The sequence below is a fragment of the Coregonus clupeaformis genome, chromosome 24 (assembly GCF_020615455.1).
Source record: "Coregonus clupeaformis isolate EN_2021a chromosome 24, ASM2061545v1, whole genome shotgun sequence".
NCBI lineage: Eukaryota > Metazoa > Chordata > Actinopteri > Salmoniformes > Salmonidae > Coregonus > Coregonus clupeaformis.
The window spans coordinates 24,651,574-24,668,917 of NC_059215.1; the positions used below are offsets into that span (position 1 = coordinate 24,651,574).

The 17,344-nt window shown below is 39.5% G+C and overlaps 1 protein-coding gene across 3 annotated transcripts in view; it reads left to right on the forward strand.

The window, feature by feature from the left end:
• tmem201 (transmembrane protein 201) overlaps window positions 1-16,326 on the forward strand; it is a 33,068-nt gene extending 16,742 nt beyond the window's left edge. The window contains exons 6-12 of one of the 3 annotated variants that reach the window (XM_041846345.2): window positions 92-295; window positions 7,960-8,189; window positions 8,748-8,810; window positions 10,524-10,811; window positions 12,919-13,053; window positions 13,426-13,516; window positions 14,014-16,326. In XM_041846345.2, coding sequence (XP_041702279.1) covers window positions 92-295; window positions 7,960-8,189; window positions 8,748-8,810; window positions 10,524-10,811; window positions 12,919-13,053; window positions 13,426-13,516; window positions 14,014-14,026 — 1,024 coding nt within the window. In that variant the 3' untranslated portion in view covers window positions 14,027-16,326. Of the gene's footprint in view, window positions 1-91; window positions 2,671-7,959; window positions 8,190-8,747; window positions 8,811-10,523; window positions 10,812-12,918; window positions 13,054-13,425 lie in introns of those variants that run through there. The other 2 variants (XM_041846346.2, XM_041846347.2) reach the window with 2 other exon arrangements.
• Window positions 16,327-17,344: the final 1,018 nt, after the last annotated feature.

Consider the following 17,344-nt stretch of genomic DNA (forward strand, 5'->3'; position numbering starts at 1 on the left):
ATGAAGAGAAGGTCCAAGAGGCCCTGAAAAATGCCTTTTTAGTTTTTTAAATTCCAGACAGTAGTTATATACTTTGTTCCTGGGTTTTCAGATTGAGGCGAATTGATGCCGTGGCCTCTGTCCTGTGGTTCCTGGTCTTGTGCCTGTACTTGGTGGAGAGATACCTGAAAGCTGATGTCTCAAGCTGGCTGGATACAGTCAAACTCGGCACCACCTCCTTATGTTGCCTGGTTGGCTTTGCCGCTGCCGTGGCAACACGCAAATCCATGGGCCCTAGAAGAGCGAGAGGTCGAAGGTCAGAATCTGAACAGTGACACTTAAATATACTTATAAGACCCACCGAATACACTAGGACCCACATGTGAACACATAGGATATGTTTCTCTAACGCATATGACTTTCCCGTCTTTTCTCATCTCTCCTTTGCTGATATTAACCAACTAATTGATGCACATGTTATTAGCCTAATCTGAAGATTTCTTACTTGGCATTGGTTGTCTAATGCAACTTTCTGATTTATCCTATTTATTTAGAAAGTCATTTTATCAACAACCCTATCTAAACAACACAGGGACTCCCATTAAGCATGGATGCATAGCTAACACTTAAATTGTAGCTGTGTTTTCGGAGTATTGAAACTCAGAAATCAATTGGCTGTGTAGCGGATATGAACAGATCGATGTGCTGCCTTTTTCTTTGACATTAGCATGGCTCAAGCCTCGATCTTGTTAGGAATTCCTTTTTATAACCCTGATGGCTAATACTTTGACAGGGCAAACCACGCCTATCACATTTTATGGAAGGGTTAGGCCAAAGAGTGAGTCCTTTTTATTTCAAAACCTGATTATTGTGACGAATCCTGGGGTGGTGCTTGTAGTGGGAATGTGATTTTAATCTGTAAATTCTATAGTAACACTGCTAGCCGGCGAAAAAGTTTGACAATATCGTCCGATGCCTCCCATTGTGTGCTGTGCGATTTGTATTTGGTGGACTAATAAACGTTTTGGAAGGAGAGAGTCTGGGGACAGGCTTTGGCAGAGAACTAGTCAGTTTAGATGGAGAAAAAAAACCTGCTCCCAAAACCAAATCGAGTAGCTGGCCAGCATGCACACAATATTTTGGTTCTAGGTGCTGAGATTATTCCAAACCCAGGATTGCTTGCCGTCCAGTATACTTTGCTCACTGGCTGGGCTGCACTACGCATGTAAAATGGAGCCCATAGTCTTTTTCATGCCCATGTCCCATGTGCGGGTTTCTCTTTGAAGTTATGTATTTTTCCCATGCACCTGCAACAAGATATCTTCTATGTGCTTTTTTAAATGTTGAATGCCCGTCCAGTTGTGCTGAATTCAGGCATTCATCCAACAAGTTTTGCACTGTAAAAACAGTATGGTTTGTTTGACCTATTTCACAATAATTATGGAAACCGAGCCACTCTGATAAGCTTGTTGTGACAAGGTGTCAAATTGTTATACCGCTAGGCTAAATATTGTTACATCACTGCTTTTTACCTAAACAAATTTGCCTTTTTGTTTTGCAACTATAAAGACCACACTAATATAATGGTGTTGGTTGGCTTTCCTGGTATACTGAATTTATTCTTGAAGTTTCGAATGAAACGACAGTTGGGTAGGTGTTTTGAAGAAAGGTTTTGTTCACACAAATCTTTACCAATAAGACTGACTACTCTTGGTATTGAAACTCAAAAGTGCCACTGCTTTTGACCTGTATTTCTCTACGGTTGTGTAAAGAAGACAAACAAGCTTATGATTAAGTGGAAGCTGTATACAGTTCACTTGTAGTTTCCCCAGGTACAGGGTGTTCTCCTGAAGATTTTTTAAAATCTTTTTCATATTTTGTGTACACCACAGTACTTTTTTGTCCCCCAGAGTGGTACATTTTTGTGGCAGTCTTTCTGTTTTCTGTCTTTGCATGTTAGGTTCTGATTGTAGAATCGAGTATCCTCTTGTAAAGCATATGCTAATCCATATTTTAGAGGAAATAATAGGCCTAACTATACTGCTATGTGCCTCCACTTTCCCTTCCTAATTTTGTATTAATCCACAGCACCATATTTATAGTATGTAGGCTATTAAAATCCACTGACAGCTCCCCAGCCCTCAAGCATGCACTAATATTGGGTTTGATGATACTTTGTGTTTAATGTAGCTTTTGTTTGTGATTTAAAATTAGACAGGAATGCTACACATAACATGCTATACCTATTCATGTGTATCTTCTTTTTTTGAGTGAATATTACTGTATTTAAATGATAGATGTGAAGAACGTCTGTAGATTGTACTCGAGGTTAACATTACTGCACCAACTCATGTATGTTGTATTCTCAACTTTTTGGTTTATGTACCCAGCATCTGTAACCAGGTTTCCATCTAACCATTTCATTTGGATGAATTACCTGACGCATGAAAAAAGTCACGACTGGGCTGATGGAAACAGGAAATGCCAGTACAATTTTATAAATGTCGACAGACTATTTGTTCGTTCGGTCAAATTAATTATGCGAGAAATGGCGGTGGAAACGCCTTTGTGCAAATATTGATATAAAAACGATCATATTGAATATAAACTTGGACTTACGCGATATGTTGTGTGGTCCTCCCACTACGATTCGGGAAAGCATGCAGTTTATTAGGCTCTGATGAACTTCACAGGGTGGTGAAAGTGCACAGTGATGAGTTTCTCCTTTCCAATAAATATCGAGGGTCTTATTCTGGTGACATGATCATCGATGCTTGGCTGCTGTTTTGACAAAAATAATTTTGCTCTTATCCATAATAATCTCATCATGTATGTAGCCTACCCACACTGTATCTGCCAGCTGTTGCAAAAGCGCGCATATGCCAAGACCATAGTGTTATATAACGCAACAGTTTTTGACAAAACCATCAGAGTTGAAAATGCGATGGAAACTCATTTAACTTGTATTTTTTGTTCAGTACATGGAAATGTAACCGCAGAAGTTATTTTTGTGTAGTAAGTCAGTTTGATGGAAACGCATCTTGTGGGAAAATGTGCATATTGTTTTATGCAGATTTTAGAATATCATAAATCTTTCGCTAATTGGATGGAAACCTAGCTTGAGACAATACCCACAGTCAGTTTTGTGAAAATCTGGATTTCTGTGATACAGATGCTGTTACATTGTTTTGACAGTTTTCAGTCTGCAAAACTATTATTTGAGTATGTAGCCAATTTGTATGTAATATGCGTTACAATGCCAAATGTATTTAACTGGTTCTAGCACATTTCCCTCTGTTACTAGTTTGGCATTTGCCCATGAAAGCGTACGTGACTCTTCATGTTTTACATCATATGAGTATGCTAGTATACCTGATTTTAATGGATACTAACAACTATTGTTTATCTCAACCAATGTTTTTAGCAAAAAAAAATTGCCTAACCTTATTATTTTAACTATGTTGTGAGCATACATCTATTAGTGTCACTTAGTGGGGAGAACAAGTATTTGATACACTGCCGATTTTGCAGGTTTTCCTACTTACAAAGCATGTAGAGGTCTGTAATTTTTATCGTAGGTACACTTCAACTGTGAGAGACGGAATCTAAAACAAAAATCCAGAAAATCACATTGTATGATTTTTAAGTAATTAATTTGCATTTTATTGCATGACATAAGTATTTGATACATCAGAAAAGCAGAACTTAAAATTTGGTACAGAAACCTTTGTTTGCAATTACAGAGATCATACGTTTCCTGTAGGTCTTGACCAGGTTTGCACACACTGCAGCAGGGATTTTGGCCCACTCCTCCATACAGACCTTCTCCAGATCCTTCAGGTTTCGGGGCTGTCGCTGGGCAATACGGACTTTCAGCTCCCTCCAAAGATTTTCTATTGGGTTCAGGTCTGGAGACTGGCTAGGCCACTCCAGGACCTTGAGATATTTCTTACGGAGCCACTCCTTAGTTGCCCTGGCTGTGTGTTTCGGGTCGTTGTCATGCTGGAAGACCCAGCCACGACCCATCTTCAATGCTCTTACTGAGGGAAGGAGGTTGTTGGCCAAGATCTCGCGATACATGGCCCCATCCATCCTCCCCTCAATACGGTGCAGTCGTCCTGTCCCCTTTGCAGAAAAGCATCCCCAAAGAATGATGTTTCCATCTCCATGCTTCACGGTTGGGATGGTGTTCTTGGGTTGTACTCATCCTTCTTCTTTCTCCAAACACGGCGAGTGGAGTTTAGACCAAAAAGCTATATTTTTGTCTCATCAGACCACATGACCTTCTCCCATTCCTCCTCTGGATCATCCAGATGGTCATTGGCAAACTTCAGACGGGCCTGGACATGCGCTGGCTTGAGCAGGGGGACCTTGCGTGCACTGCAGGATTTTAATCCATGACGGCGTAGTGTGTTACTAATGGTTTTCTTTGAGACTGGTCCCAGCTCTCTTCAGGTCATTGACCAGGTCCTGCCGTGTAGTTCTGGGCTGATCCCTCACCTTGCTCATGATCATTGATGCCCCACGAGGTGAGATCTTGCATGGAGCCCCAGACCGAGGTTGATTGACCGTCATCTTGAACTTCTTCCATTTTCTAATAATTGTGCCAACAGTTGTTGCCTTCTCACCAAGCTGCTTGCCTATTGTCCTGTAGCCCATCCCAGCCTTGTGCATGTCTACAATTTTATCCATGATGTCCTTACACAGCTCTCTGGTCTTGGCCATTGTGGAGAGGTTGGAGTCTGTTTGAGTGTGTGGACAGGTGTCTTTTATACAGGTAACGAGTTCAAACAGGTGCAGTTAATACATGTAATGAGTGGAGAACAGGAGGGCTTCTTAAAGAAAAACTAACAGGTCTGTGAGATCCGGAATTCTTACTGGTTGGTAGGTGATCAAATACTTATGTCATGCAATCAAATGCAAATTAATTACTTAAAAATCATACAATGTGATTTTCTGGATTTTTGTTTTAGATTCCGTCTCTCACAGTTGAAGTGTACCTATGATAAAAATTACAGACCTCTACATGCTTTGTAAGTAGGAAAACCTGCAAAATCGGCAGTGTATCAAATACTTGTTCTCCCCACTGTATGTGTATGTTATGTGTATTTTTAAAAAATGGTTATTGCTTTGTGTATTTCTATTCACCATAGAAACAAGGGATTACTTGATAGTTATTTTGGTTTATGCCAAATTGGCGAATGTAGGTTATGCAACTTTTTTAAACTAATTTATTTGTGCCCATTATTTAAGTGTGTAGCTAACAATGTGATAGTAAGAACTCATTAGTTTGTGAATCTAGTGCATTTTTGCTTACCTTTATACTGTATATGTGTTGCAATGCTGAAACACTTAAAGATTCAGTACCCTGAAGGGAGATTGAGGTGTGCCCCATTTTTCTAAGATTAAAGCGATTGTTCAGACAAATCACACAAAAAACAAACGTAATCCATTTGTTTCCTTACCTTGAAACAAGGTTTCCTTACCTCTCCTTGTCCAAAGACTGCTTCACAGGTAAGGAAACAAATATATAAATATGCAGTTTGGCTGAACTATCCCTTTGATACACCAAATAAATTATGGTACTTTATCTTATCATTAATGTATGAGTATGGAACGATTAATGCGTATTCCAAAACATACAATATAAGCTTTCATGTAATATCCAATGCTCATTTATGTGAAGTTCCTATATTTTTGTTAAAGCAACTATTTAAGCAATTCCGTCCATTCTAAAAAATAAACTGCAGCATATTCCAAGTGAAACACTTTCTCTTTTGGGAACTGCATCTTGAATATTGTAGGTTGTCACTACCCTTCATATAGCCTATTGGGGTTATTTTGTATTAGTAAACCATGTATGATTGATCACTGTAAATCGAATTAAATAAATGACTGAAATGTTATGCCTTTTCTATTTATCCCATTATTTTGTGAGAAAAATGCATGGCCTGCTCTTAACCCTTATCTTAAAAGAATGTTATACCTCAGAGACACCGCAAAGACGAATGGCTAAAAGCAGCGGGTAGCTATTGTGTGTTTACAATCACCTGCTCTTAGTGGTCACTGACAAACGGTGGGCATTGAACAAGTGCAATTGTCCGAAAATGACGTCTGATGTTCCGGTCACTGTTCGTTGTGTGTTTTGACCTTTACAAAATACACTTCTGTGGTTTTCACCTTGACCAGTATAGTCCAGCTTACTTTTTTTAATGTGCTTAGGAAGAGAGAGCACTACATTCTGTCAGCGCCAAGTAGCCTAGATTAGAAGGGGGTATAGTGTACTGCAGGGTTTCCCAAACTCTGTCCTCGGGATCCCAAGGGGTGCACATTTTGGTTTTTGCCCTAGCACTACACAGCTGATTCAAATAATTAACTAATCATCAAGCTTTAATCAGCTGTGTAGTGTTAGGGCAAAAACCAAAACGTGCACCCCTTGGGGTCCCGAGGATTGAGTTTGGAAAACGCTAGTGTACTGTATGTTATACAACATTGTTTATATGTATATAAACGTTGTGTGTAATGAATGTAAGAATGCTACTAAATGGACTTGGCAGTTGTATGTGTACTCTTGACTAAGATCTTTTATGAATTGTTCTGTGTTTGCCACTAGCGTCACTAGTATAACCGGTACTGTCAGCTGGTTCATGTTTGTCAGACAGCTGGGATAGACTGTCAATGGCACCCATTTACATGTAGCCTCATCACTCCCGTGTCTAATAACATTCACTGCTGGATAGAAGGGTTGTTTGACCTTGTCTGACCATTGCCTTCTATGTACACTTGAATAAGTATTGGCAGGGTGGATTGAGGTATACTCTGAGTCACCAATTGTTGGACAAAGAGTTACTGTCATCGACCTCAACCAGGCTTGAATAGGCCTACCTTCATTAATGATGTCGAGTTGCCTTCACTCAAGTGCAATCTGCAGTTAACACAACATAGCGGTCATCCCGCAACGGTTTTGGTTAACAGCTGAGGGATGGGGCTGGAGAAATGTCACCACTCAAATGTATAAACAAAGCTATGGATGCAAGGACTAACGTTAATCCACTGTTAAATACAATGTGATCCTTCTCGATTTTTCCCACCTTTTTATAAATTATGTACGGGGGGCAATGCAGGTATCGTTGTAGCTAATTTTCAATGGGCTGTTTCTGCGGAAATTGTTTGCGCTAACCTGCAATTTGACTAATTGGACCTTTACAAATAAAATTATTAATATCACATCTGTAAAATAATACAATAAAATTATTTTATTTAATGATTGTATTTGTAAAGCACATTTCTCGCACCAAAAATAGATTTTACAGTATTAAAAATAACTAAAGGCACAATGCCGCCGTTTTTATATCGACATTTAAGTCATTTCTGGGTAACAATTAAGTACCTTACTGTAATAGATTTCCATTAAAATGGCCAAAATTGCTTTTATTTGCAATTATTTCTCAAGCAAGAATTCTGCTAGGACTGTCTGGGAGTGGACTGAGTCAAGAGGGGAAAACTAGCTGTTATTGGCAGAGGTGTGGAACTCTCTTTATTGGTCTATTAACCAATTTACCGCATGGTGATGTCACCATGAAGGTCCTATGTAGATTGTATTTTCAACCAGCAACTATCAGGAAATAACACTGATCACATGTTTTCACACTTTCAGTGTTAGTTTCATCAGTTGTTGTACAATATGATATAAAACATAGGAAAAACTGAATTTTGACTGCACTGGGCCTTTTAAGAAATACTGGAGGGCTATACAGAGAATTTGATTTTGAATTTTCGCCCCTATTGTTACCATAATTGGCTATATTAAAATCCCCCAAACCACCTCTACCTGCAAAGTCTCTTCTCCATTTTGAGTAATGTATTTACAAAAGGGGAAGGAAAACCCTTTTATAAAAAAAAACCTGATTCAATTCACATAGCTAAATGCAGAGGTGTCGAGTTCAGTGGTGGATCGATTGTGCTCTTCTTCTGTTACAGGTACCTTTCAGGTAGCTCTGTGGACTCGCTGTACGGTGGCCAGGCTCCCCTGCTCTCTCCCATCTCCCCTGGCTCCTCCTCTACCTTCATCCCCACTCCACCCCCAAACCTCTCCCAGCTCATCAATCGACAGCAGAGCCCCCGAGAACGCAAAGCCTCTCCCTCTTCCCTGCCCGGTCGCCTCAACCGAGCCCTGTACCTCGGCACCATCCCATCCCTCGCCAGAACAGGTAAGATGGCCGGCGCCTCAGGTTGTCTTTCGGGTTCTGTACATGACTGTTCTGCCTTTCATTCTATGCACTGTGATTCAGCGCCACCCGGTGGTCATATTTAACTGTGTAGCTTGCACTTCTATGGTACTTTCTTGGCTGCTATCAATTACATACACCATAAGGAGGACAGTACAATGACATAAGGCAGTAACAGGGTTATGTGGCGCGGTTATTACATGCTTCACAACATTGGTAACTAGCTAGTAGAATTCTAAAACATGGCTACAGAGATCACAGAATGACTTACTTTGTTTTGATCATATGTGTTGTATGCATGTTGTTGCATGGAGGTTTATTTGACCGGGAAATGTTCTAATTCAGGGTTTCCCAAAGTCGGTCCTGGTGCACGTTCTGGTTTTTGCCCTAGCATTACAAAGCTGATTCAAATAATCAGAGCTTGATGAGGAGTTGGTTATTTGAATCAGCTGTGTAGTGCTAGGGCAAAAACCAAATCGTGCCCCCAGGACCAAGTTCGGGAAACCCTATTCTAATTGATAGTGTGCTCATGTCTTTTAGATTCCGGCTACCTGTTCAGTGGAAGTAGGCCACCTTCACAGTGCAAAGACTCCCCACCTTCAGGTAACGTTGAGCAGTGGCTAAATGTTGCAATTTAGAGTTTCTACAACTCTCCCTGTTTTTTTTCTTGCTCAGGGACCCCCGCCCAGGCAAACCGGTGACCCAGGGACCCCCATCATGTTAGCAAAAACGTTTTTTGTCTTATCAGGTGAATGATAGTCCCCTGTAGCTCAGTTGGTAGAACATGGCGCTTGCAACGCCAGGGTTGTGGGTTCGTTTTCCACGGGGGGCCAGTATGAAAAATGTATGCACTCACTAACTGTAAGTGGCTCTGGATAAGAGCGTCTGCTAAATGACTAAAATGTAAATGATAATGGCAAGAAGAAGTAATAAATATTTTTAGATTTTTTAGGTTTGTTAGAGGTTTATTTTGACCCTACATAATTGGAAGATGAAGTTTAAACTCTAACAGCCAATTAGTTAGAAAGGTAACTCTAAACACATTTTGCTAATAGCATCTGTTTAAACAGAGGTGAGCCATGTTAGCCAAAATGAATGTCTTAAGTCAAGAAAGCTTACCAACAGCCAGTGGCACTTGCCGTGAATGGTACTCACAGGTGCTTTTTCAAAGCCTGGTTCACATTGGCAGTTTGAAGGGACTCAAATCCTATTTATTTGCATATCTGATTCGAATCAGTTATTTTTACTGCAGTCTGAACAGCCAAAAAGCACATGTCATCAGATATTTCAAGCCACATTTGAAGTCCGATACAAATCTGATTCCTGGCCATGTGGCTTGTCTCAATGGTCAAATTATTGATTTGCCCTCAAGTGGTTTTTAGACTGTTATACAAATCTTGATGCTTTCGCGCTACTCTGTTGACAGTTTGACAAGAACATGTGGTAGCTAACTAGCTTGTTAATTGTTTACAAACAAATTAGTGAATGTGCTAGAAAGCTAAACAGCTAGCTAGTTGACTGTTGTGGCTAGCCAAAAAGGACTCATTTTGAAAGTTGGATCATGTTATCCTTTGAGGCTTTAAGTGTTCTTACCCTATGATTTCGAACATTCAAAGCAACTGGGAAACATCCATGGCAGGCATTGTTGGCACCTTAGCATGCTACATAACTTCTGAGTGATAGGAAGCGCAAGCACCACCACCGATCAGCCTACACCACTGCACACACACCCGTCGTTACTATGACAACTAGCGTAGCCTTGTCAGCAAATGACTGCTGTCTGAACACACACATCCGATTTGGTCACTTGTAACTTGCTGTTTGGACAGTCTGTGGTCTAAAATGGATTTGAAAAACAAAACTAATTTGAGCATTAAGGCTTGCAGTGTGAACAAGGCTTTAGATACTCCAGTCAGTGTACTTCGCTCCAATTAGTGTAATTTGCTCAATATTAGAGTTGAGATAAAGTTGACACCAAATAATATATTATGTTTTCTACTGTAGGCATGCAATTCCAAAAATGTGTTTATTCTGTTGTTGCTAGCGATATTCATAAAAACATATTTTGTCCACTTTTTTGTTTAATTTATATATAGTTTATTTATATTTTCGCGGAACCCCCTGCAGTACCTCTACAGACCCCAGGTTGAATATCCCGGATCTGAAGTATCAAATTTAGCATCGTTTTGATTTTCTCTCAAAATATTCGATGTAACATGTTAAAATCTACTATGAATAACATAGAACAGGACAATGAGTTTTGCAGTTGTTCCACAGATTTGACTAAAACAACTTCCACCTTTTCTTTTGGAGCAGATTATTTCTCCCTGAAGTCTGGGAGCCGTCCGTCATCCCCAGGCCCCTCCCCGACCCCCTCGGTGGCCGGCTCAGTCACGTCGAGCTCCAGCTCTCGCCACCGCCGCCCACTCATCAGCCCAGCAAGACTCAACATCAGTGGACAGAAACTCCGCCTCTTCTCATCTGACACAGAGCCCCAGCCCCCACCAACCCCGACGCTGCCAAACCACTTCTCAGCAGAGCCCGCCCCTTTTCACAGCGGAAGCTTCCATCTGCCAGACGTATCCCCGTACCACAGTAGTAATGGTACGAACCACTGGGTGTAGATATGCGTTTATGAATGTATTTTTTTTAAGCATGAACACGTATTCAGAGATCGTACACTAAATGTGATATTTCAAGTTTTATTATTTGTATGTGCAGGATACACATGGTACAGTTGAAGTCGGAAGTTTACATACACAGGTTGGAATCATTAAAACTCGTTTTTCAACCACTCCACAAATTTCTTGTTAACAAACTATAGTTTTGGCAAGTTGTTTAGGACATCTACTTTGTGCATGACACACGTAGTTTTTCCAACAATTGTTTACAGACAGATTATTTCACTTATAATTCACTGTATCACAATTCCAGTGGGTCAGAAGTGTACATGCACTAAGTTGACTGTGCCTTTAACCAGCTTGGAAAATTCCAGAAAATGATGTCATGGCTTTAGAAGCTTCTGATAGGCTAATTGACATCATTTGAGTCAATTGGAGGTGTATCTGTGGATGTATTTCAAGGCCTACCTTCAAACTCAATGCCTCTTTGCTTGACATCATGGGAAAATCAAAAGAAATCAGCCAAGACCTCAGAAAAATAATTGTAGACCTCCACAAGTCTGGTTCATCCTTGGGAGCAATTTCCAAACGCCTGAAGGTACTACGTTCATCTGTACAAACAATAGTACGCAAGTATAAACACCATGGGACCACGCAGCCGTCATACCGCTCAGGAAGGAGACGCGTTCTGTCTCCTAGAGATGAACGTACTTTGGTGCGAAAAGTGCAAATCTATCCCACAACAACAGCAAAGGACCTTGTGAAGATGCTGGAGGAAACAGGTACAAAAGTATCTATATCCACAGTAAAACGAGTCCTATATCGACATAACCTGAAAGGCTGCTCAGCAAGGAAGAAGCCACTGCTCCAAAACCGCCATAAAAAAGCCAGACTACGGTTTGCAACTGCACATGGGTATAAAGATCGTACTTTTTGGAGAAATGTCCTCTGGTATGATTTTTTAAAAATATATAGAACTGTTAAGAGGAAAAGGGGGGCGCTTGCAAGCCGAAGAACACCATCCCAACCGTGAAGCATGGGGGTGGTAGCATCATGCTGTGGGGGTGCTTTGCTGCAGGAGGGACTGGTGCACTTCACAAAATAGATGGCATCATGAGGAAGGAAAATGATGTGGATATATTGAAGCAACATCTCAAGACATCAGTCAGGAAGTTAAAGCTTGGTCGCAAATGAGTCTTCCAAATGGACAATGACCCCAAGCATACTTCCAAAGTTGTGGCAAAATGGCTTAAGGACAACAAAGTCAAGGTATTGGAGTGGCCATCAAAAAGCCCTGACCTCAATCCTATAGAAGATTTGTGGGCAGAACTGAAAAAGCATGTGTGAGCAAGGAGGCCTACAAACTTGACTCAGTTACACCAGGTCTGTCAGGAGGAATGGGCCAAAATTCACCCACTTATTGTGGGAAGATTGTGGAAGGCTACCCAAAACGTTTGACTCAAGTTAAACAATTTAAAGGCAATGCTACCAAATACTAATTCGGAATGTGATGAAAGAAACAAAAGCTGAAATAAATCATTCTCTCTACTATTATTCTGATATTTCACATTCTTAAAATAAAGTGGTGATCCTAACTGACCTAAGACAGGGAATTTTTACTAGGATTAAATGTCAGGAATTGTGAAAAACTGAGTTTAAATGTATTTGGCTAAAGTGTATGTAAACTTCTGACTTCAACTGTATACACCATCCAATGAAATGCTTACTTGCAGGTTCCTTCTCGCCAATGCAACAACAATAAGAAATTATAAGAAATAAGAATACGAACATAAAGTAAATGGCTCAGTAGTATAGAATAAACATTTTTGCATAAGTATAATAAAGGAAGGTACAATTTATAGGCTAATATTTACGTGTTTTGCAGAGGGAGGCGGGACTACACTGATTCTCAGGGTTTTTATGCTTTGTTAATTACTGGTGTTAGCCTCTATCCATTTCATCTCTTTTTAGTCAAATGTATTCATCGATGACTCACTTAACATAGTCCGATGTGAAAGCTTTGAGAAAGGAATGACTTTGGGTGCATGTGTGTTTGACTGACGCATGGCTCCACTGTGATGTGATTCCAGACTTGAGCTCCTTGCTGATGGAAGGCAGTGTAATCTCAGAAGAGCACGAGAAGAGACGGGGCAGCTCCTCGGGCTCCTCAGCCTGTATGGTGGACACCACCACAGGAGGCATGGACAGCACCCCCGGATGGAAAGGTGAGCACTGATATCTAGTAATGATCTAATAGAGAGAGAAATATAATAATCAGATCTAACCAAAGACTGTCATTATTCAATTGCTTGGTTGGTCATGGATGATGGTTGACAAATATAAGAAAGATTGGCAGGCAATTTACCCAATCTACTTTTCAATTAATTCAGTAGTATAAATTAAAGGTGGTTCGGAACCAAGGTCTTGTGACAAGTAACCTTGCCTGATAGGCCTACCTTCCTAGTTACCTGAGCAAATGCCTAGGCTTTAGCTCAGAGGGATAACACACTTGTGGCACACAGGCAACCCAGGTTCGAACCCAGGTCGGTCACACTGACACTTTTCTTTTTTTTTTCCCCCTCTGTTGTGGTTTACAGGTCTCTTGGATCGCTCTCTTTGGCCGGGCCTCCTCCTTGCGAGCCTGAGCGCCAACTTGTTCTTCACCTCCCTCTACCTGTATCGCAACTGGTGAGCCACACCTGGGTCCTTCACAACCTGTATAAAAATGTATAATGTCGCACTCTATATATGCTCCCAACCATTTAATGGGAGTATGATATGTGCAAGCTAATAAGCTGTGGACAGAATATGTTCATCAGCGTTTTAAGATAAGAAATCCAGTGGGCATCCCTCTGTAGCTGTAGGGTCTCGATGTTACCTCTTCCTTGTTAGAGTAAGCTGCTCGATACGATGTATTTGAGGGGGCGATAGGATGGTTAGCTTCAACAAAGTGAGCCGCTACTGGGTAGCGAGTGTTCTTACACCTGATTGAGCTGTGGTGTTCAGCTATTTGTTGTTTTAATTTTCTGCAGGAACAACATTTGTATGTCACATTTGGAATGGGTTATTTTGTCCAACGTAAGCTTTCCCACACGAACAGGGGATGAGATGACACCACTAACAGAAATGTTCCAGCCTGTATGTGGGTGAAGGATGTTTATGTAGTGCTGTTGCATTGTCTGCAGGAACAACATTTGAATGTCCCATTTGGAATGGGTGCCAAGAATGTTTGAGTGCGCTTAGGGGCAGGTCAGATCTCATAAGGCTCTCGACAATGTTGCGGCCACGCTTGTAGACCACCGGGAGGGTTCCTTCACAACCTGTGACATCACTCGACATGGTCCTAAGACAGACAGCAGTACAGGGTGAGTCATCCTTTCCCCTCTCTGGCTATTTGTGTTCGCAGCTCAGCCAAAGACACTCGCAAATGCATCTTGCCATATGTCCAAGCTAGGGCTGGGAATTGCCAGGGACCTCACGATATGATATTATCACAATACTATGTATTGCGACTCTCAATTATATATGTATTGCAATTCGATATTGCGATTCGATGTTCCAAACATATTGCTCACCATGTCTGCTGCAGAGGGACAAGAGCCATGAGAAAATGAGTTTTGATCAGTCATGGAAATAAAAGTGCTGAAAACATGTTGGCTCACCATTTAAAAAGATGGATAACAAGCTAGAGAAGGAGAAATAATGTTAATTATAATAATATATATTTTAGAATTGATACTTAGTCATAGAATCAATACAATATTGTAAAAAATAACATTGTGATACTACTGTATCTATTTTTACCCCACACCATCATTTATTTTCGTCTATAGAGTTACGCTACGCATAGACAACAATGCCATCTTACTTGACCTGGCCTCGTAATGTAATATTTAAGGTAGTTCCAGCTGGTATAAATATCTAACTCCTTAAAATGTATCAACATGAACAACTGAGCATGTTAAAGTAACTCTTAAATTGAAAAAAGTTCAACTTGCTTGGCACTGTTGTATTTATTTAGGGAATTATGATTGTATTTTAATTTTTTTACACTTTGGTCATGCTGTGAAATGTGCAATAGACATGTATTGTTGATACACGCATGTTATACACACGTCTCATTTATGTTTCCGAAAATGTCAGACAGGGTCTGAATGGTGACGGGATGGGTTTGAGAAACTCATAGAATGTGTGTTCACTGAAGGACTAGGCCTATACATCTTAATGATAACAAATGGAAAATGTTCATATTTTCTTTCCACTTTGAGCCGATTCATGCTGGGGTGATACAGTACACAGTTTGATAAGGACGTATGATATCTATACCATTGGATTGCGGCGGCGTATAATTTCTATAAAGGCAATGTCCACTGTTGCTCTATGTCTTTATACGAGTGAGCACACTTGATTGGTGGGTTCGTCTTAGGTTATTTTGTATTAATATGATTTAGAGCTTGATTGACTGTCCTTTAAGACAACAGAATGCATAAACACTACCTTGACTTTCAAATCATAACTATTGTAATTAAGGACTAATAAGTGCATCTAATTATCCATGTTGCGTGATGAATGGTTCTGTGCTTTGCAATGAATGTTTTATATTTGTGCAGATTACAATGGATTGGTACTTACTTGCTTGTCAAGATCAGCTATCAAAGATTTCCATTTTGTTACACAAAAATGTCAAATGGAAGGATTGTTTTTTTTTTACATTCTCCATAACTGAATTGTTATCTTGACTGTAGAAAAACACTTTCTGAAAAAACAAATACACGTCTGGCTAACTGCATAGTGTTGTAAGTTTGTAGGGAAAAGTGTTTATCATGTAATATAATGTACGGTAATTTGTATCTCTGAAAAAGCCATAGTCAAAAATAAAGCATTTGGAGTGCTTGTTTGGACTTAGACTCAGAAAAGTGCTCGCCCTGCTCTCGTTTATAAACCAAAAGCACTGATATTGATATAATTGTAAGAATATATATTTTTGTCAGAAAAATAGTTTACATGATTATTGAGATGTCAAGTCCTTACAAATACTTATTCTGCCTCCAAGCTAAAAAGGATGTTGACATGTCATGAACACCTCATCTTGGAATTGTGGTTGCACTCAATATTTAATTTAATGACATTGAATTATGTTGCTATTTGTATAGCATAAAAGTTATTGGTCTAAAATGACCAAAATGAACAATTGTACATGCTAAATCATCTGTTCCTTGTTATTTTAGTCTGTCAAGTTGATCAATATTTGCCATTTCTTCCCATTCTTAGTTTGGAAGGAACTATGGACTATTATTCAATTTTCTTACATCTTAAGGTGTAACTTTAACTTACTAATGTGTTTGATTTTACAGTGTGACAGTAACAATGCAATGTCGGGTTGTTGAATTTTTCACTTAGTTATCTATTGTCAGTATTTGGACTCTACACATCAGTGTGTTTGACTTTTGCTGTTTTGCTGTGATGCCTAGGATTCACTTCAATAAATTATTTGTCTAGTAAAATGTTGACTTGGTGTGCTCTGTTGAACCATTTACAGAAATCCATGTTTTAGGATGAAGTCCAAGACAAAGGAAATCAGCTCAATTGACTGAAATTGAAGATCAATTGTAATTTCATTTGGTTACTTGATACCGCTTTCTAATCTTCCACAAGTGCGCCCACGTGGTAGAGAAAGCACCTTTTACTCACAATAATACTCCATAATACTTACCATTGCTTTCGCCAAATTAGGTCCACATTTGCTTGTTGCTGCTGAGTGTTAATGTGGTGTATATCAATTTATATCAATCTGTATTTCTACTTGACAACTTTCTTACAATTGTTTTAATTCTGTCAGATAATAATCAGCTAAAGGAATATCAAATCTCTTGGAGAATCTCTGTATTTCCTTAATTGTTACATGATTTACAGTGACAAACTCATGAATTTAGCTTTGTAGTTTCATTATGACCATCTCTAAGACATTACATGTTTACAATGCATTTTCTATGTTCAGTGAATTATGAATACATTTGGATTTCTGTGTATGAAGCAATACACACTCCCCTCATTTACTTGGACAGTGAAGCTGAAACTTTTAATTTGGCTCTATAGGACAGCATTTTGGATTTGAGATCTAAAGTGGGTGATTCCTCGCAAAACTAGAACCAAAAAAATAAAATTTTTGTGATCTTTACGTTATTTAATCGATAGTAGGGTCCTTTGGAGGAAGGATTGTTTACATATTTGACATTTTAAAGCATGATTGAGAAATAATAAAAGGAAGTTGGCATATTACCCAGGACTCTTACAACTCCATGTTTAATCTGTAGGTGCTACAAAGCAAACTGTGGTGTCTATATGATGCTTTACTGCTTGCTCTGTAATATTAGTATTTTGATTTCAATGACACATTTCTTACATTTATGAATATTGAAAAATATAAACTTAAATATTGAAAATATAACATCATATTTGACTCATTGTTCAATATTGTTGAACATAATAAACTCTACGGGCATATCAAAGTATATA